Below are 19,847 nucleotides of genomic sequence, written 5' to 3' on the forward strand. Positions count from 1 at the left end.
CTCTGTAAAATTCCTGTGTGCAAGTCACATTAGGAATGGAGGGGACCTACAGCTTGTATGACGAATTCAAACTGATAATTTGAAAGAAAAAATTCTGATGAAAAGAACAATCTTGAAGGATTTGTCAATTCGTCGCAAGTGGAAGTATCAGCCGGCACAGTAATAAAACCCGAGACCTATCGCATGCCAGTCCTACAAACTCACCATCACGCTGTGCCGGTTAATACATCCTATCTTTCTAACAACTTATGTTTTGCAATTTCTTATTAGTTATGAGTCTTTACTGGACTTTATATAAAGTTTTGATTAAGAGTTGAATTTAATACTTTCATAGTTTTGTAAAATACGTTTTGGAGTTGAAGTTAATAACTGATTACGGCTTTGATTTGAAATATCTACTCCACTTTTAGAAATACCTCTTTTTCAAACATTATTTTTAAATTTATATATTTATGCATATGTTCTTCAAAAACTTGAATTGATAGAATGCTTAAACGACGGAATCGTAACAAGAAAATAAGTTGATTTCAATCCGTTTTGCTTTTCATGATGAAAACCTTCTTAGTACAAATGGTTAACCGTTTCTTTAAGAATAATTTGAGACACGAGAAATTTAACAACTTATGAAATTTGTTTTAAGAGTTTATAAAATAATATTAATATTTTAACGGAATATCGAGGAAACATATTATGGATTTGGACAAATTTCACAACCTTACTCGAAAAAAACTAAAAAAAACAGTAGTTTGGTTTTTAAATTTGTAATTTGATACAATTGAAAATTTCCTACTTTGTAACTCGATTCTAATTTTGATTCTATTCGAAACTCTTTTCGGATTCTACTTTTAAATCGTACTACGTATGAAAGTAAAAGCGGATGTCGGTTATACCACCTTGTTTTTAGAAAATTGTGTACTTTCGAACAAGTATCGAGTTGTTTGACAGTTAAAAAAAAAATATCACATTTTAGGACAAGAATAATTACTACAAAAATGGACACCGTTGGAATTTGGTTTAATTTGCAAGGAAATGAAAAACGATACGATCAAATGGAACGCAGAAGAATAAGAAATAATTTCTAAATATTTTAGCTGAGTGAGATAAGGTTTGTACGTACATATACATTATATACGGTAGAATAGTTGGACGCTTTCTTAATGAAAAATACGTACTTTTGTTTTAGTTTTGTTAGGACCTATCGTCTTTCCAAAGACTGATTTATGTTCTTACTTAACACCATATGTTCCGAATATCATTAAGTTATCAGCATTAAAGTTTTTGGCAACAGGAGGTTACCAAAACCAAAATCGGTAGTGACAAGTACGCTGAAATCGCACAGCAAACCATGTCAAAAATACTTTCCCAAGTTTTGACTTCAATCGAAAGTCATGTTCCCGCTGATGATGAATTTTGAAATGAATGAGGAAGAGAAACAAAAGTCCAAAAGCTATTTTTGGAAAAATAGACATGTAGCTTGCCTGAAGAGTGTGAGAGTGACAATAATGTTTTTGGTAATTTTTTTTACTATGAACTTTAAGTAGAGGCTTGTGAAGTAAAGTTCTTAATTTGAAATTCATGTCAGTTGAAAAACTAACTAGTTGTCTTGGTCACAATTTACTTTCAAAAAATGAAGTTAACTGCAAATGAAGTCCCTTATGTTATCTGAAACTTCCCATTCTCACAGTTTTTAAGAGTTTTCCAATTTAAATTAAAATCCCACTTTATAAACAGATGTCACTTTCAAAGCTGTCATATTTTAACGTTTATAAAAAAACTACGCCATTACCAAAAATTAAATTTCACGATTTGCAAAACTAAAGTGCTGTTAGGTCGTCTTCGTGAAACCACCTTCTTGGTTGGCAATAGTGAACCCAGTTAACAAATTTTAGCTGTTGGCATAAGTAAGTGATGTGAGAAATCGAATGTTTTTTCGTCGCTCAAGAACAAATACCAATATTGCTAGTGTAGTTGTATAGTGTTTTCAAAAACCCAAGTCAAACAAAATCTTGAGTTTTTTAAAGTTAAGTTAACACAAGAACTTATGCTAGTAAGTAATACATTAAAGTTATCTGGATATTCAACTCAAAATCAATCATCTATATAGTTATGTAGACCATTTTCACCCCGAATAAAAATAATGCTAGTAGACGGTAGCTACACAGCGTTGCCTTGACCGTATAATATGAAAGCGTATATGCTCTTTTTCGCGCCTTTAACAAAAGATCGCAGTCAGGTTTTTGCTGAGCATCAGGAGGAGTTGGAAAATGTTGAAATCATCGTTGAAAGCCTAACCCTCATTTCATGGTTGTGTGACTGGAAATGACTTATTCGAAAATAAGGCTAGCAAGACTGTTAATAGATGGCTCTACAGAGCTATTATTGGTTCTTCATAGCCGGAATTAGAGGTTAATGATGTGAATGACTTTTTTCGTTCCACAATCGTAGTTTTGCAAGTAATGTGTCTTGATAGTGTTAGTTTAAATATCAAAATTAAACTTCTTATTGAAAAACCCTGTATAAAAAGATTTTATAAAGAAATTTGAACTGCAACTTTAATTTTAAATATAACGACTGTTTTTCAATCAAAATATGCAAACTTAGGCAAGTGCCACTAAATCCATAAGACTCTTGGGATAGGAAATGGAGCTTTAAGTATACTACTGGATGTTGTAGTAATTTCCTGAATAATCTGGTCTCTGTTAGTTTTGGTTTAACAAATCGTATCGTTCTTTTTTCGGATCTTCATAATAAGGTACAGTATAAACTTTTTAAATCAAAAAATGTTGAATATTCAAGTGTAAATTCTTACAAGCAGAAAAACTATAAGAATTCTGACCTATTTACTATTTCTTGTTCACTTGTTATAGAGCAGATCATCGCGTTGATTAATCAACTTAATTAATATTAAATGGAGATTACGTTATAAGATGTAAAATTCTGAAACGACACTATAAAGATGTGTACCGCTGCCTACATAACAGCATTCACATCATCAATTCCACTTTAAAATTATATCAAACAAATATTTTCTTAGGTATACAAAATTGACCTTTTAACTATCAAAAACTGATAAAAGCTGATGAGCGTAAAAACAAAAGTTAAGATTAGAAATGAAAGCATCTCGAATTGTTATTAGAATTGTCTAAATTATGGGGCACTATTGAGTTGCAAGTACTTGACCGTAAAATGTTTTTGTCAACGTTGTGAATTTCGAAAATATGAATTGAATTACTTGAGGACACAGCGCCAAGTTCACCTTGTTGAAGTATCAAGACATAGAATCATTTATAATTTTTGAACGAAATATTCGCAGTTTTCGGATTCTGAGTTGTACGTCGACAAAATCACATAATTGAAGTTCCAAACTCGTCAATTGACAGTCCGAGATCTTACCAAATACTGACTTTGTTGGAATATGGTAAAGATCAGTGAATAACAAATTTGTCAGGTCTTTACGCCTCAGGAAAGTGAAATCATGATTGGTTCCCAAAACCATACGATTGCGACGTTCGAAAATACGCACATCCTCCAAAACTGCACCCTATTAACCTTACTTAGCTCTATGTGATTTCTGGATACCCGCTAAACTTAAGAGACCTTTTCGTGGACAGAGTTCTGAAACTATAGAAGAGATAGAAACCAAAACGATGAAGGAATTTAACGTAATTGATCGACAAATGGATGTTTTGGGCCAACTCATCGGACTTAATGTCAACGTGACCGACGACGGCGAGGGTGGTAATGGTGGCTTTGATCTCATCGATCTTGCCCTTCATCAATTCCTGGTGAGACAACAGACCAGGAAACTTACCAGCCTTGTTCAGACCGGATCCCAACAAACGTGGGATCTGTTTGATCAGAGACTTGGAGACCAAGAAAGCGTAGTATGACTTGGCTAGCTTCTTGACGAGTTTCTTGTTATTGTTTAACTTCTTGACTGCTTCAGCGTCCATGCATTCGACGTTGTTGGCCTTGGCTTTGTCACAATGCTGTTGATCTCCCAACATACAAACCTATATCTTTGGACTGGGAATGTGCTTCAATTTGACGGTGCCGGAGAAACGCGGATCGTAGTTCTTCAAATCGATTCGTAGTTCCACGGCTTGCAAGAACTTACGCTTCTTCTTCAATGAAGTTTCGAGGGTACTGCCTTGCACAGGGTGTCACGTGATACCTTGGATGCCATTTTAGAAGAGTCCGCACTGTTCTACGGCTATTTGACGAAAAAGACTATATTTTTCTGATGAAATGGATTTAATAGATTTGGAATTTTAAAAAAAAATCCTGGTATTGCCGCTTGTGTTACAAGCTACATCACTTATATTACAGGCTTTCAAATGTAACTTTTAAATTTAACATTGGAATGACCTGTCCAAGAGTTTCCTCTTTTAGAAATACAATAAGAAACCATAACAGCACCTTGTTTCTTTTAAGTCGCCAATGCTTGTTTAAAATATTAGCAACAAACAAAGGTTTTGTTGTTAAGCGAGACACCAAAAGGTCTTGAGATTTAAAAAGTAAAGAGAGTTCCTTAACCGCATCAGCTTTAAATCTTGAGTGATTCAAATCAATTAAACGCTGTCTTATTTAACTTTTTGTAAACACTTCTTCCTTTTGTTACAGTCACTGTCATAAAAGCCAATATATGTAGCTCGCAATGTACCCGTGGCCATAATAATAAAAACATGACTGTTGAGTCATCAGCTCAGGTATAGCTTCAAGCTTATGAAACATGAATGTAATCTTCAATGGTCACACAACTATCATTGGAGTCTCAGTCTCATGTCTCATTGTTTCTCGCCTTGTAATGTAGCTCGTCGCGGTATCTATGTACTGTACCCCACTCAAAGTCAGAGACAGTGGGAGTGCTGATTGCTGAAGCTGAATGAATCTTTATGATAGTATCGAAAAATAAACTGGTTCAAGTTCGAGAGAGAGAGTGAGAGACACTGACAACCATCAGCTCTGGAAATGTTTTCAGTTGAGCTGTGAATTTCAATTGAAGCACATCACGGGGCTATTTGCCTTGACGTTCCTTTCCAATACAGATTTTATTAATTTCTTTTTTTATTGTGTTTGTTTCTTAAGTCTTGATTAAGTTAACCTTTTGCGCTTTCGCGAATAATACGAAAAAAAAATGAAAATGAGATTTTCGATAGCTTTATCGATTAGCGTGGTTTTGCTGCTTGTTTCATGCCAAATCGCAAGTAGGTTTTATTTTTGATTTTGAATAAATTTGAATAAGATTAATTATGAAACTTTAAATCTCAGAATGTCAAGAAGTTGGTGCAGATGAGCCTACAACTAAAAAACCGGGTTTCTTCAGTCGATTATTTGGCAAGGGCAGTTCTTCATCAACTACCACCACCACTACTACGACGACCACAACGACTACTCCTAGAAATGTTCCTGCTGCGGCCCCTACCCCTGCCAGACACCCACCAAATCGTGTGCCACCAAATCAAAACAATCCATTTGGGGCCAACGGCCTTGGACCAGGTCCAATTCCAAACTATCCAAAGCCACATCAACAACCATCCGGTCTGAGTTTGAGTTATGGCCCGACACCACCTCCCAGAGGAGTACATTCAACTGGTTCTAAGACACCTCTTGCTCCAATGGTAACACCTCCAGCTAGTCCGACCCCAGGATCAGTACCGATGCCAGTTGCAGTTCCACAATCAACCACGACAACAACATCAACAACAACGACAACCACTACAATTAAACCAAAGCCAATAAATTCTCAAGCCCCAATTGCTAGACCTGAGAGTTTCTCTGACTTTGAGGATCCAAAGAAGTCCCTAGTGCCAACACCGTTGACACCAACTACAACTAGGAAGCCAACAACGGTTAAAGAAGATTTCCCAGCTCTTCCACCTCCTCGAAGGCCATCGATTAAAGAAGACTTGCCTGCATTACCTGCAAGGCCATCTTCCCCCGGATCACCAAACCCTACACCTTCATCACCCTCTGCTTGGGGCAGCAGCACTCCATCCAATGGCAATCGTGTCGCTTTTATTCCACATGTTCCTGGAAGCACAACAACTGTTGCACCTGGTTCAAGTACCACAGGAAAATCTCTGGCTTCGGACGATGAAATTCGACAACTTACTGAGACCCTTTACAACAAGGAAACCAACTCCCAGCTAAGTCAGATAACTGTCAACATTCAAGGAAAGACACGTTCCATAGATAGCACTGATGAAGCTCCACAGCCGTAAGCATCTCCGTTTAAAGAATCATTTATGGTAAACTTTAACTTGTTTCTTTCTTCTATTAAGCCTTCTTCAAGTCGACGAAAAGGCTCTTCAGCCCCTGACCATTGCCAAGATGCGGGATCTCTTTAACAACTATGAAATTGATACCTCCACCAATGAACATGTAACTCCTTTGGAGAGGAAAGAAGAGAATGACTTTGTTGATGCAGTCATGGCCACAAACGTTATGCGCCAAGCAATGTTATTCCTTCAAAACAAAGGTAAGTGACTCCGTGACGAAAAGTTGATGATAATCATCATCTTCTCGTTGACTATGTTTACAAAGCTTTATCTTCATGACAACGTTTTCTTTGTTTTAAGGAATTGTAACTCCTGATCCGAAAACCCACCGTGACCTTGTAAAATCCCTTTGGTTTACACTCTATTCTCGGGGACAGGGTAAGATCGGAAGCTCTGGATTCGAGCATGTTTTTGTGAATGAAGTCAAGAATGGTACAATAATTGGTCTGCACAATTGGGTCTACTTTAATGAAGAAGAGAAAGCTGGACGTATCGACTACAAGGGTTATCTGAACAAGCTTGATTTGGGAAATGTAAGATTTCTTTATTCGTAGAATATAATTTAGTGGGCTTAATGTATATTTCTTTTGAATACTTTTCAGAAAGGAATAATTGTCAAGACACGTTTCACCCATAATGGCCTTAACAAACCGGTCAATACTTTGTTTGTTGGAACAAGTCCCGAACTCGAATTGGCTCTGTATACTGTTTGTTTCGAATTGAGAGGTGATAAGTTGTGTCCAGTTTCGTTGGGAGGGAACAGATTTAATATCCAGACATACTCGTGGAGGTATCGCGGCAAGAACTTGATTGGTTCTGCATATCCTGAAATTTAATTTTAAATCAATAAATCAAGAAATGCCAGAGTATAGAAATTTGACATTGGCGTAAGTATATAGATTTATGTTTTTTTATTCAAATCCGAAGTTGATAGCCGAACTGTCACCTTTGATTCTTAGTAAAATCCGACAAAACATTTTCAAAAATCCTTAAAAAGTTCGAAATTCTGTAACTTCCTTCATGTAACCACAAATATTTTGTTTGGATCAGTGCTTTGTTATTGCCGTGAAACCCGGAATTTTTTCAAGGCTTGGTTGTGGAAAATGTTATCGCTGAATACTTTGTGATGATAGTCTCGGTCGAAATTTTTGACTTTATTTCACGGAAACAAGAGATTTTCAAAAGGTTTTTGATTTCCAAGTGTGCATAGAGCTTAAGGAAATTTATTGAATGTGAGAAATGTGTTAAGTTTTAAGACTTGATACAAGCAATTCCAGTAGTTCATCAAGAAAGTATTCAATTTTTATGGAAAACTTTTTAAAAAATAGCCCAAAAAAGATTGTAGTAAAGTCACTAACCATTTGAGTTTTTCAAGCAAAGGATTTAAAATGGTTCGTGTCCCAAGTTGTTAATATTCTATGTTTTATATTATGGTATGGTAAAAGTTCCCATAAAAACACTTTGAGCAATGTTTGTATGATTTGTGAATGATGGAGGATTTACGTATTTCTGAATTCGTAATTAAAAACATAAAAGTAGATGTATAGGTACAAAAAAAACCGAAAGTGTGAAAGTCGAAAATTAACGTCTGCATTATGATACTTCCTATTATTTTGATTTATGAATAATTTTTGAATTTTTAGTCTACATTTCTATCGAACTAATGTAATTTCAATATTTTTGTAGACTTAAAGTGTTGAATAGTGTAAGTTCACCATAAGATAATCTCAAATTTTTTGAAGCCTTAGCCTATCGTTTTTTTTTAAATTCAACTTGTGGCATAACCCACAAATTGCTGCAAAAAGTGGTCGAAAATTGGGCCTCTCTGCTAGAATTTTGTACAACAAACCATGGCGGTCTTTTGCCCGAGATTTTATAAATTTTAACACAGTATTAATATAAAAAAAGCTTTTGAAATAATTGAAAATATGTTTAAACGTCTCCAAAATCTATTGACGTGGCCTAGTTCATTGAATTATTGTACGAACTGTTAGATGTGTGAGTTTTTAATAGAAACACGGCTCCACTGGATTTTAGCTTTAATCGAACCAAGTGACATCTGTTGTCTTTAGATTAGGTTTGATTAAATTCTTTATTTCGATAATAAAATTAGATTAATTTAAAGCTAATAATATAAAGACATGGCGTTGTTGCCGTCTGCCTGATAGACATTTCAGTTAAAAATAGTTTAACATTATTAAAGTTTTTTTGTGTTGTTTTTAGTATAAGAAAAATAAACTATTTCTTAGTGATTTTTCTTAATTTCAAAATATAACAGATGAATAATTTATTAACTTGAATATATGTAAAAAATAAGATAAATAATACAATTTTGAATGATTTGATAATCTTTAAAGATATGTACACAATTTTGACATGATTTGAAACAAAAAAAATATGAGTTAAAATAGCTCAATTTTTTTTATTTTACATTCTCATTGATTCGAGACTTAAAACATCAATTTTGCGTTGATTTGAAACACAAAATCTTTAAAATAAACTTTTCCATTTTTAAAAACAAGTTTATTACATAAAAAGAAGTTCAACTTTGTCGTGATTTAAAACACAAAAAATCGCCATAACTGGATACATGACCGCTCAAAAGCTACTTCTTTAAGCTAAAACATGTTTGCAAAATTTAAACAGAATCGTCCAACCACTCAGCCCGTTAAGAATGTCAATAAGTTGGTTTATAGACAAAAAACTCACTTGCAAATATAGCCGTCGTATTTCTTGTAATATTGGACAAACTGCTATGAAATGATTTATATCCTACACGTCTCTTCTATTGCAGAGTGCAAATTTGTGAGAGTTCCGACCTTTGGGGGACAAAGTTGAGATTAAGGATCTCGACTCTAGCTTTAAATATGGTGCCGATAGCTTCCGAAGTCATTTCTTTACAAAAATAGTTTGAAGTTGATGACAATTGATGGTTTAAGCGCTTGTATATGTTTCTGCTTGCCGATGAGGATGCACTTTGCAGGTTTTCTAAATAAAGTTTTTCATCAATTTCGGCTATCAAAACCGCGAACATATTTTGTCATTCCTCTACATTATTTTCCCTTAGGAAGAGTATTGTATCAACTCCTGCAGCAAGCGCGTTCCATTCTCTGAAGGGAGAAGCATTTGTACGGAGCAGTCTTATCAAGATCATCTTATGAAGCCCATTTTCTCTTTTCATATCCTTAGCTAAATAGTCGGAGTGCCGTTTCAGATTCTGAATATATATCGGTATTATGTCCGATTCGACATGTATGTCGTACGTAGGTGTAGCGTTAGGCGGTTTAGAAAGTCATTTAAAAAAGTATCTTTGTAAAGATTCAAATTCCTCTATTTAAGCGTATGCAAAGGCTTGGACACCGTTCCATAAGCAAGTATTTATTGTTGCATTAAAGAATCTGTCCTTTGATGAGAGGTCGATAAGTTGGTTGCTAAAAAAATTGGGCCACATCAGATTTAGGGCCAGTATGGCCTCCCTGGTTTTCTCTGTTGTCTTTAAAATTGACAAGCTTTCATTGACATAGAAAGTAGTAGTGAAATAGTAAAATTTTGCAGTAGCCCATGCCATCTCAATTATAGCTACCACCAATTGGCCAAGCGTATGGACGGACCTTTTCCCTATTTATCATCAAATGTTTGGTTGGTAATAAAGATACCATCCATGGATTGATAGTGATGATTTATTTATTTGATCAAGATTATTTTAAGTTGTCAAACACACAAATATTTCAAATTTAATAAAGTTTTTTGGCGCCCCGTGGCGGCCATTTTGTTTTGTTGACATCTGTCAAATCTTTTGTTTATTATTCAGTTGCTTACGCCAAATCATAATGGCAAGTTACACGATTGAACAGTACGTTCAAATGATAAAACTTTATTATCAAAATAAGTGTTCAATAATGCAAACGTTGCGCGCATTGTTCCAATTTTACGGTAGACGTGGTGGCCCTTCACAGTCGACTCTTCAACGTTTGGTGGCCAAATTTAAGACAACCGGTTTAGTAAACAATTAGCCAACACCAGTTCGTTTGAAACGCAAGATCGGCCGAGAACATCGCCGCGGTTCGTTAAAGTGTACAGCAGAACTCGAGGCTGTCTATTCCTCGCCGTACAGAAGAACTCGGCCTTTCGCAGACTTTAACTTGGTGAATTTTGCCTCGGGAATTGGGCCTTCACCCAACAAGATCAAACTGACCCAGGAGCTCAAAGTTAATGAAAATAGACAACGCCGCGCGTTTGTTCGCTGCCTGAGTTTTGAATCGTTTGGAAGAGGACCCCGAAAAAATCGTCTTTAGTGACGAGGCACATTTTTCGATGAATGGCTGGTTAACAATCAAAATTGTCGTATATGGGACGACACCAACCCACGCGAGGTTAAACAGGTGATAATGCATTCTCAAAAAGTTACCCTTTTGTGTGGATTTTGGGCTAGTGGCGTAATTGGTGCGTACTTTTTTGAAAACGATGTTAATGAGGCGGTCACCGTCAACAACGACCGCTACATATCTATAATAATTAATTTCTTATTACCCATATTGAACAATAAGAACCTAGACGACATGTGGTTTCAGCAGGATGGCGCTACGTGCCACGCAGCAAACGGTACGACAACTACATACAACATCTACAATTGGAATCAATGTGAAGTTTGCTGCCATTCACCTGCTAGATATCGACTGAAAGTAGCCAATTTCAAATTGGTGTCATCTATTCATTAACATTACTAGCAAAGTAGCAAATATGTAGCTTCAGCAGAAATATGGAGAAATTTTTTAACTTGAATTTTGTATTTTATTTATTTTGTCAAACTTTTAAAAAATATGTGTCCTTAATTCCTTTGACAAACAATTCTTTTGAAACAAGGAAACAACACATAACGTTTGAAAATTAATTACAATTTTTTCTAAGTTGGGTTCTATATGAAAGCAAACATCGACAAGCAGTCCATATCTATCATGTGCCAAAATCTCCTTGAATGTTAATTCCAATATCAACTCATAATTGCGTCGTTACTAAACGATAACTTCTAGAAGGCGTTGTACAACTTTTTCTCAAAATAAAATTACACTGTCTTCCATTAGGTTGAGTTTTTCCTTAATACAATTTTCGAAGCATGTAGAAAACTAAATTTATTTTCCGTCCTGCTTTAAATCTTTTTTTAAAATTAAATTTAATTTAAGAACCGCAAATATTCTCTTTAACTCTCTTGTTTTCAAATATAGTTGTCGACTAAGGAAAGTAACACCGTATATTAATTTGCATCTACAATATTTGATGGTCTGATTGCTGAAGCCATATTCTCAATTTCAAGTAAATCAATCTGTCATTGTCAAAACAGCTCAATCAACAAAGAATATGTTTTCGATGCAAACACTGCCTTGTGAGTTTATTACTAATAGCATTCTCTGAATGCTGCCCCATCGAAGACAACAACCATTTCCATTTAGTGCTTTTGCGCCATCTGTGTCTTGAAGAGAACAATTCTTTTTCACCTCATTAATGTCAAAATCTCTCCAATTCACCACAGCGACCCAATTTTCTGGTACATCAACAAAAACAAACACAACTTCTTTTTCTCACTCTCTCCAATGCACGAACTCCCATTCCCAATCGCATGCGCTCTCCTTCTAATCACCGGGCTTTTTGCAGTTTTGCTTTTACCTTTTTCCTGGAAACTAGAAACTGGAATCTTCAACTGGAATCTGGAATGACAAAACTCCATTTCCATTTAGTTTTTCCTTTTTTACATTTTTAGTAGTTTCTCATCGTCGGTCGTGTTGTGTTGTGTTTTATTTAGCTGCCAGCAGTGCGATCTCTCATCTCATAGAAGAGCATAATCAAATCTGGTTTGCAATAATTTTCAATTATAAAACTACTTTGCTTCGCACGTTAACTGTGAATATCTAATCTACGATAATAATTCAATTGAAAACAAGAAAAAACCGATAATTAATTATCATCAATTATTGTGAGTGTGAGTTTCTTTTTTTGTTATCAATTTGAATATTTTTTAGTGCGTGCGCCTTACGCTCTTCTGCTGGGCTTTTGAAATCGAATCAAAATCAAAAAGAAAAATAGAAAAATATGTAAAATCAAAATGTGCTCCTTTGTGACACCAATACCAGCAACACCATTTTCGTATTCAAACTCAATGCGTCTGCCTCACTCTTGCCGCTCGGCATCCTGATCGAGTGTAACAGAGCAAGCACTTTATCTGCACCCGTATACAAAAATCTTTGGATATCCCAGCGCCAGCAGTCCTACCCCCGCCGCCGTCGTCGTCGCCGCTACCATCGCCGTCAACGCCACCAGCTAGCGCAACTTAAAAAGGGGATGAAATTGAAATAATGAGATTTGTGTTTCCTTTTTTTCGAATTTGTATCGCAATCGCAACTTTGTCGCTCTCGTTTTCGTCCTCGTTGTCGTTGTCGTTGTCGAAGTCGCCGTCATCATCGTCGTTGTTCTGAATTCTCGTTCGTCGCTGTCACCACCGACCATCAACGTCGCCGTAGCTTCGTCCTTTATGCTTTTTCCCAGTGCGCGATAGAAAGGCTCTAGGTATCCTCCTTCAATTCAAAAAGTGTGATTTAATAAAAATCAAATTGCATTGAATTTGTTTGAATTTAGAAAATAGAATAAGAGAATCCGAGGCAGGATCCAATTGAAGAATAAGAAGAAAAGGAAGAAATACCTCTGTGTATTTAAAATTCAAAAATTGATGGGGGTGCGAAAGTGTGATAAAATGCGAAAAACATCTAGGCATCATCATTTACCCCCTGTGTGAAGTGAAAGTGAGTGTTATATAAATATACACATATGTATAACAAGGACGACGTATAGTGTGGTGTAAGAGAATAGCAGAAATAACGAAAAGAAGAAAAAACCGGGAGCAATAAGCACCCCACCCTCTTGTCCGGGCGAATCTCTGTGATTCTTTTTTCTGTCAAAATTTGTGAAAACCGTCGTCGTTATTGTTGTCGTTGTTGTTTTTGTTATCGTTGTTGTCTTTCACGTTATTGTCTCCATCTAATAATAGCGAACAAAATTAAACAAGAGAAGGAGCTTAATTTGTACATCGCCTTCGCCAACACAAACCCCCTCGAGCAGTGGGTGAAGTGAAGCGAGAATCAAGAACCGAAATCGCTCCTCGACAAACCTTCAATCTTCAGCAGCCATTCACCATTACCATCAAAAAAACAACCTTCAACAACCAAACACAAAACCAACACCAACTAAGACCAGTACGAGCTCGAGCCCGAAGAGCTACGTAGAAAATATATAAAGGATAAAACTTACACTTTTATGACGTCAGCAGCAGGAGGTGAAGAAGGAGCCAACAGTATCAGCATCAGGATCAGCCCCAGCACCAGCATGGACCAACCTAGTATCCTTGTGCGAATTCTACATGCGATTCCGCATGTGAATTACACATTTCGCCGGGTTAATGACACTTTCAATCCGGACAGCGATATTTATCTAGAGGTATGTATAACCACCGCGGTCGTCGCGGTCGTCGCCGTAGAACAGTAGAACCGTAGAATTGTAGAAGCAAAAGCACATAGCTCCAACTTCAACTTCAACTCTTCCTTTTATTTTTATTATTTTTTTACTTCTCTATATTATAATCATCATCATCATCATCATCATCGTCGTTGACGCTTCTTGCGTTTCTCTTCTCTTCATATACACGATGATGGGTTGAGTTGGGTTGGGTTTGGGGGTGGTGGATTTTTGTTGATGTTGTTGTTGTAATTTTAAGGTGTACCTATTCAACATCTGTACCGAAGAATATCTTCATTTCTTTTTTATTTGTTTTTTTTTTCTTGCTTTATCCTTTATCCTTGTTTCTTTACTAAAAGATTCTGTTTTGAAGTTTTATACTTGGTGTGTATATAAAAATGGTGAAAACCTCTCTTCTCGACTTCGTCTTCGTTGGAACAGAACAACTTCTCTATATTTTTTAACAAGGTACCTACATTTAGGAATCCACCTATACAACAAAAAAAAAAAATGAAATGGAAAACGTAAATTTATTTTGAAACTTCAATATTACCGGTGTTAAGAAAAGCTTTTTCCCTTTTGCTCGGTAATTAGAAAATCTGTCCTAAGAATTTTTGATAAGAGGCACAATTATAGAAAACAACTCTCTTCCAGTCCTTAATGAGTTTATCATTGTCCTAAACTTGTCTCATGTTTAAATCGTCAAAAAAATGTTATCTTTACCTAAACAAAATTTCTAATTTTGAAACATCTAAAATCATAAATAATTTTGAATTTACTGTTGGAAGTCCAATGGATTGAAACCTTACGAAAAATCGATAGAAGTTAAATAATGTCGGTTTTTCGTAATACAAAAATAGAAATTGAATAAATTAGGAAGATCATATTTCTGAGCAGAGGTCTTGGGTTCAATCCCTGCCTGTGTCATCTAAAGTGTTTTTTTGCGCGGAATTGACAAAATCTCCAAAAGTGAGTGCTGTCATGAAAAGTGCTTTCTCAAATTAGATGTTTCGATTCGGCTTAAAACTGTAGGTCCCATCCATTCCATATTTTAAATTTATTTAAGGTGGCGCTACAGTCTGGGGCGGACCTGGGCCTCAACCAACATGCGTCTCCAGCCAGCTCGGTCTTTAGCTAGCTGTGTCCAGTTTCGGACGCCAAGTTGGTTGAGGTCTTCACCCACCTGCGACCTGAGTCACGGTCTTCCTCTTTTGCGCCGTCCGTCGGGATTGGATTCGAATACCTTCCGGGCTGAATCATTGATGACCTAGCCATCTAAGTCGTTGAACTTTTATTCTGCTAACTAGGCCAGTGTTGCTGCTCAGCCCGTACGGTTCGTCGTTATATCTTCTCCTCCATTCTCCTCCTATGCTTACGGGACCGAAAATCACCCGAAGAATTTTTCCCTATCATCCTAAGACGCTCTCATCTTTTTTTTGACAGGGTCCAGGCCTTAGTGCCATAAATGAGAACCAGGATGATGAGTGTCTTATAGATGGTGATTTTAGGTGCTCGAGGCAGGACTTTACTTCTCAATTGCCTTCTAAGTCCAAAGAAGAGCGATTTGCAAGAGTTATTCTTCGTTTGATTTCAGCGGTGGCGCTTGTGTCGTTCGTGTTCATAGCGGTGCCTAGGTAGACATAGTCCTTAACTACCTCGAAGTTAAAGCTGTCCATGGTGACGTTTTGTCCATGACGTCGTTGCTCAATGTCTTTTTTTGATGACAGCATATACTTGTTCTAGCCCTCATTGACCACTAAACCCATCTTCTTCGCTTCCGTCGCAATGCTCAAAAACGTTTCACTGACATCACGCTTTGATCTTCCAATTATGTCAATACCATCTGTGTATCCGAGTAGTTGGATGGACCTTTGGAAGATTGTGCCTCTAGTGGTGACGGTTAAATTTGTGCACAATTCTTTCCAAAATGATATTGAAGAAGTCGCATGACAGTGCATCGCATTGTCTCAAACCTTTTTTGACATCAAATGCATCGGTAAGATCTTTTCCGACCTTGATAGAGCAGCGTGCATTTTCCATCGTCATTCTGCACAAACGTTTGACAGGGATGCCAAAAATAAACATTGCTTTTTAGAGCTCTTCTCTATAGATGCTGTCATACGCGGCCTTAAAATAGATAAAGAGATGGTGGGTATCGATTTCAAGTTCCTGGGTTTTTTCCAAGATCTACTGTAGTGTGAATATTTGGTCGATAGTGGACTTTCCTCGTCTGAAGCCACACTGATAAGGACCTATCAAGTTGTTGACAAACGGCAGAAAGGATCTTACATACAATGTTAAGCAGACTGATGCCTCTGATGGTGCAATTTTGAGGGTCTCCTTTTTTATGTACCGGGCAAACTGTGCTGAGATTCCAATCATCGGGCATGCTTTCTTCCGACCATATTTTGCAGCCCCTCGGAATGTTCGGATATCCTGTAGGTATACTGGAGAAGTGTCGTGCGTCGATCGCAATGTGGTCAATCTGGTTGACGGTTGATTGATCAGGAGATTTCCATGTCCCCTTGTGGATACTGAGATGCGTGAACTGCGTACTAGCTACCAGAAAATCGCACCCCGCAGCGAAATCGATCAGCCTGAATCCGTTGTCGGAGGTGGTGTCGTGCAGACTGTATCTCCCGATCATGCAACCAAAGACGTCTCGCATTAAAATCTCCTAAGACAATTTTAATATCATAGCCAGAGCACTGCTCATATGTCTTGTCCAAGAGCTCGAAGAATATGTCGTTGGTGTCTTCATCTTTCTCCTCTGTTGGGGCATGCGCGCATATTAGGCTTATGTTTGCGAATTTAGCTTTGATGCGGATTGTCGTGATGCGCTCGCTCATACTGTTGAAACTCAAGACTTTTTGCCTGAGTCTAGTTCTAACAACAAATAGACGCTGTCTTTGTTCTCGGTAGCAGTCGCCGTAGTATACATCGCATTCTTTTAGTTTGTGTTTGCCCGGTCCATCCCATCGCACTTCTTGGATGGCGGTAATATCTGCCTTACAGCAGTTTAGGGATTCCGCTAATTGTTCGGCTGCACGTGGTCTGTTAAGGGACCTAACTTTCCACGTACAGATCCGAAGTTCGTTGTCCTTATTTCGTTTTCGTAGGTTTCAACAGTGAATCCGTCCGTATCCGAGGCTTGTTGGTGCTTCGCAACTAAAGGTATTGTTTACGTGGCCAGGAAGTCAACCACCAACCTGTAGGGGCAGATCCTAAGTATAACTCCAAGGACGGGGAGCCGGATAAACTGCTCCTTACAGGCCTGGGCTCCGAATATGTCGAAGAAGGCCTATAAGGTGTTCACTAAGTAGTTCAACCTTACTGGAACTGTAGACGCCACCTTTGATACCATCTCGAGAATTCGTCCGCTGCCGTCTGGATAAGGATAGGTGCCTTAGTGGACACACCTCTCCCCCCTCTCTCGTTTCCTGTCCCCAACAACTTTCTACTGGGTTTAGAACTCAATCTCCAGTTGAGGTACTAGGCACCCGATGTTCATCGCGGGGAGGTGAGAGTAGCAGTTGATAGACATAGGTGGGTTTTGAGAAAAACCTTTGGACGCTTGTGTCCTCTTGAATGCACATGTTTACCATTTGAACATCGTTATTCATGCACGAGAAAGTTATTAGTCATGGCTCTTAAGCTTTCCCCATTGACTGTAAAATTATGTCCGGCTTCATTTTTAAATACTTATGAACCAATGGTTTCCTTTGTCCATTGAGCACACCCAAAAGTGCCTTTTTTAGGATGCAATTGTGTGAATTATCATCACTCCAAATAAATTTTCTTATTAACGTACCCATTCAACCAAAAAAGAGCTTCATCGCTGAACGCATTTTTTTCTTTCTTGTAAAAACCGGGATTTGAAGCCATCTCGTTTTAGGACCATTCACCGGTTGTTCGAAGCGCTTGATCGATGAGTTTCATTTTGTAAGCATGTTCGCGAGATTTCGGATGGACTTATTCGGGTCTTCTTCGATACTCTGCTCATTGGCAGTAATAGTGTCTCTAAATAAATAAATTGGGTGGCGCACCAGTCCGTTGAGAACTAGGGCCTAGTGACTTACAACTTTTAACCATTCCTGTGTGCGAGTAATTTTGTCAGGGATGGAGGGGACAGTTTTAAGCCGAATCCAAACGGCAAATTTGAGAAAGCACTTTTCATGACAAGAATTACTCTTGAAGAATTTGTCAATTCCTCGCAAGAGGCAGTACCCGTGAAAAGACTTAAGATGAGATAGGCAGGGATCGAACAAAAGACCTCTGGCATGACAGTCCAACACATTAACCATCATGCCACGGGTACTAGTGTCTCTGAGGATGCGTATTTTGAACTGGAGTAAACGTGGTGCGAAAGTGATCCATGAATTCCCGAGTTACCAAATCTGTTGGTCTTTTATATATTCCGCCATTATTTTGGTAATTAATAAACTGAGCAGCTGTCAAAAAGATCAACTCCAAAAAATGTGTTGCCAGATTGAAAACTACACGACTAAAAAACACACCTTCTTTCTGCCCACAAGAAGTCCTTTATGAACAGTCACATATTGTGAATGCATCGGCTTTCCAACAACCATCCGTAAATTTTCATAAATGTCTATATAGTTGAAACTTCCAAACACTAAAATGTCAGGAAATGTCAGATAAAGTTGGGTTAAAACGCTAAGCGTTAAATTGTGACTAACAACTTACATCGTGCGTAATGGTTTGACCACCCTCTTTGTTTTGTCATTTAGCCATCATAATGAACTTATTGGAACAAAAGGTGTTAAGTTCGAAGTTACTGTTTGGTATATCATAATTCAAAATAAATTCTTGTTCAGTTACTGTTAACTTATTAGAGTTGATAAAGCCTTTTTTTAATTTATGAATACAAATTACAAAATATTTTTCTAGCTTTGTATATAAGGTGATCTTTTAAAAACTATAGCAAAGTTAAAAAAAAAACAAATACAATTCAGAAAATTGCATGAAATTTATAATTGCATCGAAAAGCACAAAAAGTGGTCGATATAATTTAATGTTTCAAGATTCTTTATTGCAAATGTTGACCTTGACTGCGCCTAAAATGATACAATGTTGTCTTCTAATGAAGCGAGCTTGTCTGTATTTTTATTTTCTAAAGGCGTTTAATCGCACGATCTAGGCGTCTGATTGAACGGTCCCCAAAGTGAAATAAAATGTTCACCGAACTTGCCTCTCAATAACTCCATTGTTGCGCGTGCTGTGTGGTATGTGTCATCGTCTTGTTGAAACCACATGTCATGCAAGTCAATCTCTTGAATTTTGGCAAAAAAAAGTTAGATATCATCTCACCGTAGCGCTCACCATTCACAGTTACGTTACAATTCGCATCATCTTTGAAGAAGTACGGTCTAATGATACCACCAGCCCCTAAACCGCACTAAACTGTGACTTTTCCTAGATGAATTTGTAGCTCCTGCAATGCTTCTGGCTGATATTCACTCCAAAATGGACAATTCTGCTTATTTACGTACACATTGTGCCAAAAATGAGCCTCGTCACTGAACACAATTTGTCGGTAAAAAAGTGGATTCTGAACTTTCTTAAATAAAATTTTGATAATAAAATTCAATAATTTGAAAGCGGTGTTCGTTTGTAAGACGATTCGTGGTTAAATAATAGACCAAACTGAAGATGTTTGACAGTGTTGCCAAAAAGACAGTAGCTAAAAAATCACCCTTTAGAAGACAATAGTCAGTGCAGGGCATCTTTTAGTTTTGTTAGTATAGAGTTTTTGCAAAAATAAGGTTTAATCTCTATTGTTATGATTTCGCCTGTACTGGAGCGAGTTAGTAATTCTATGGGACCAATCTTTTTTCGCTGAGGCAAGAGTTCTTAAAGATCTCAAAATTCATAAGTTCGCTGGTCCGGATGGTATCCCTGCTATTGTTCTGAAGAGGTGTTCTTCAAGGCTAGCAAAATCACTGCGTAAGCTTTTTCATCTGTCCTACCCCTCAGGTCTCGTTCCGGGCGAATGGAAAACTGCATTTGTCCAACCTTTTCCCAAAAAAGGCGAATCTTCTTCATCGT

The 19,847-nt window shown here is 37.3% G+C and overlaps 2 protein-coding genes and 1 pseudogene across 2 annotated transcripts in view; 2 read left to right on the forward strand and 1 right to left on the reverse strand.

Moving 5' to 3' along the window:
* Positions 1–3,560: 3,560 nt before the first annotated feature.
* On the reverse strand, positions 3,561–4,186 carry LOC129948876 (60S ribosomal protein L10a-2-like; annotated as a pseudogene).
* A 772-nt stretch (positions 4,187–4,958) lies between these two features.
* LOC129941665 (endoribonuclease CG2145-like) lies at positions 4,959–7,179 on the forward strand. The gene is made up of 5 exons (XM_056050359.1): positions 4,959–5,207; positions 5,272–6,220; positions 6,285–6,481; positions 6,582–6,814; positions 6,884–7,179. Exons 1-5 carry the CDS (start codon positions 5,138–5,140, stop codon positions 7,115–7,117), a joined length of 1,683 nt encoding a protein of 560 aa, XP_055906334.1. The 5' UTR covers positions 4,959–5,137; the 3' UTR covers positions 7,118–7,179.
* Positions 7,180–12,058: 4,879 nt separating this feature from the next.
* Positions 12,059–19,847, forward strand: part of LOC129941666 (putative uncharacterized protein DDB_G0277255) — a 221,598-nt gene continuing 213,809 nt past the window's right edge. Inside the window, 1 exon segment of the mRNA XM_056050360.1 lies at positions 12,059–13,763. Within this exon segment, the coding sequence (XP_055906335.1) occupies positions 13,584–13,763 (180 nt within the window). The 5' untranslated portion in view covers positions 12,059–13,583.

Source organism: Eupeodes corollae, chromosome 1 (assembly GCF_945859685.1).
Source record: "Eupeodes corollae chromosome 1, idEupCoro1.1, whole genome shotgun sequence".
In the NCBI taxonomy this organism is placed as follows: domain Eukaryota; kingdom Metazoa; phylum Arthropoda; class Insecta; order Diptera; family Syrphidae; genus Eupeodes; species Eupeodes corollae.

Excerpts from the sequence above, each read along its gene's own strand:
- LOC129941665 (XM_056050359.1), top strand. The coding sequence starts at position 5,138 with ATGAAAATGAGATTTTCGATAGCTTTATCGATTAGCGTGGTTTTGCTG. Across the intron at positions 6,482-6,581 it reads GTTATTCCTTCAAAACAAAG|GAATTGTAACTCCTGATCCG; the intron begins GTAAGTGACTCC and ends CTTTGTTTTAAG. Across the intron at positions 6,815-6,883 it reads ACAAGCTTGATTTGGGAAAT|AAAGGAATAATTGTCAAGAC; the intron begins GTAAGATTTCTT and ends AATACTTTTCAG.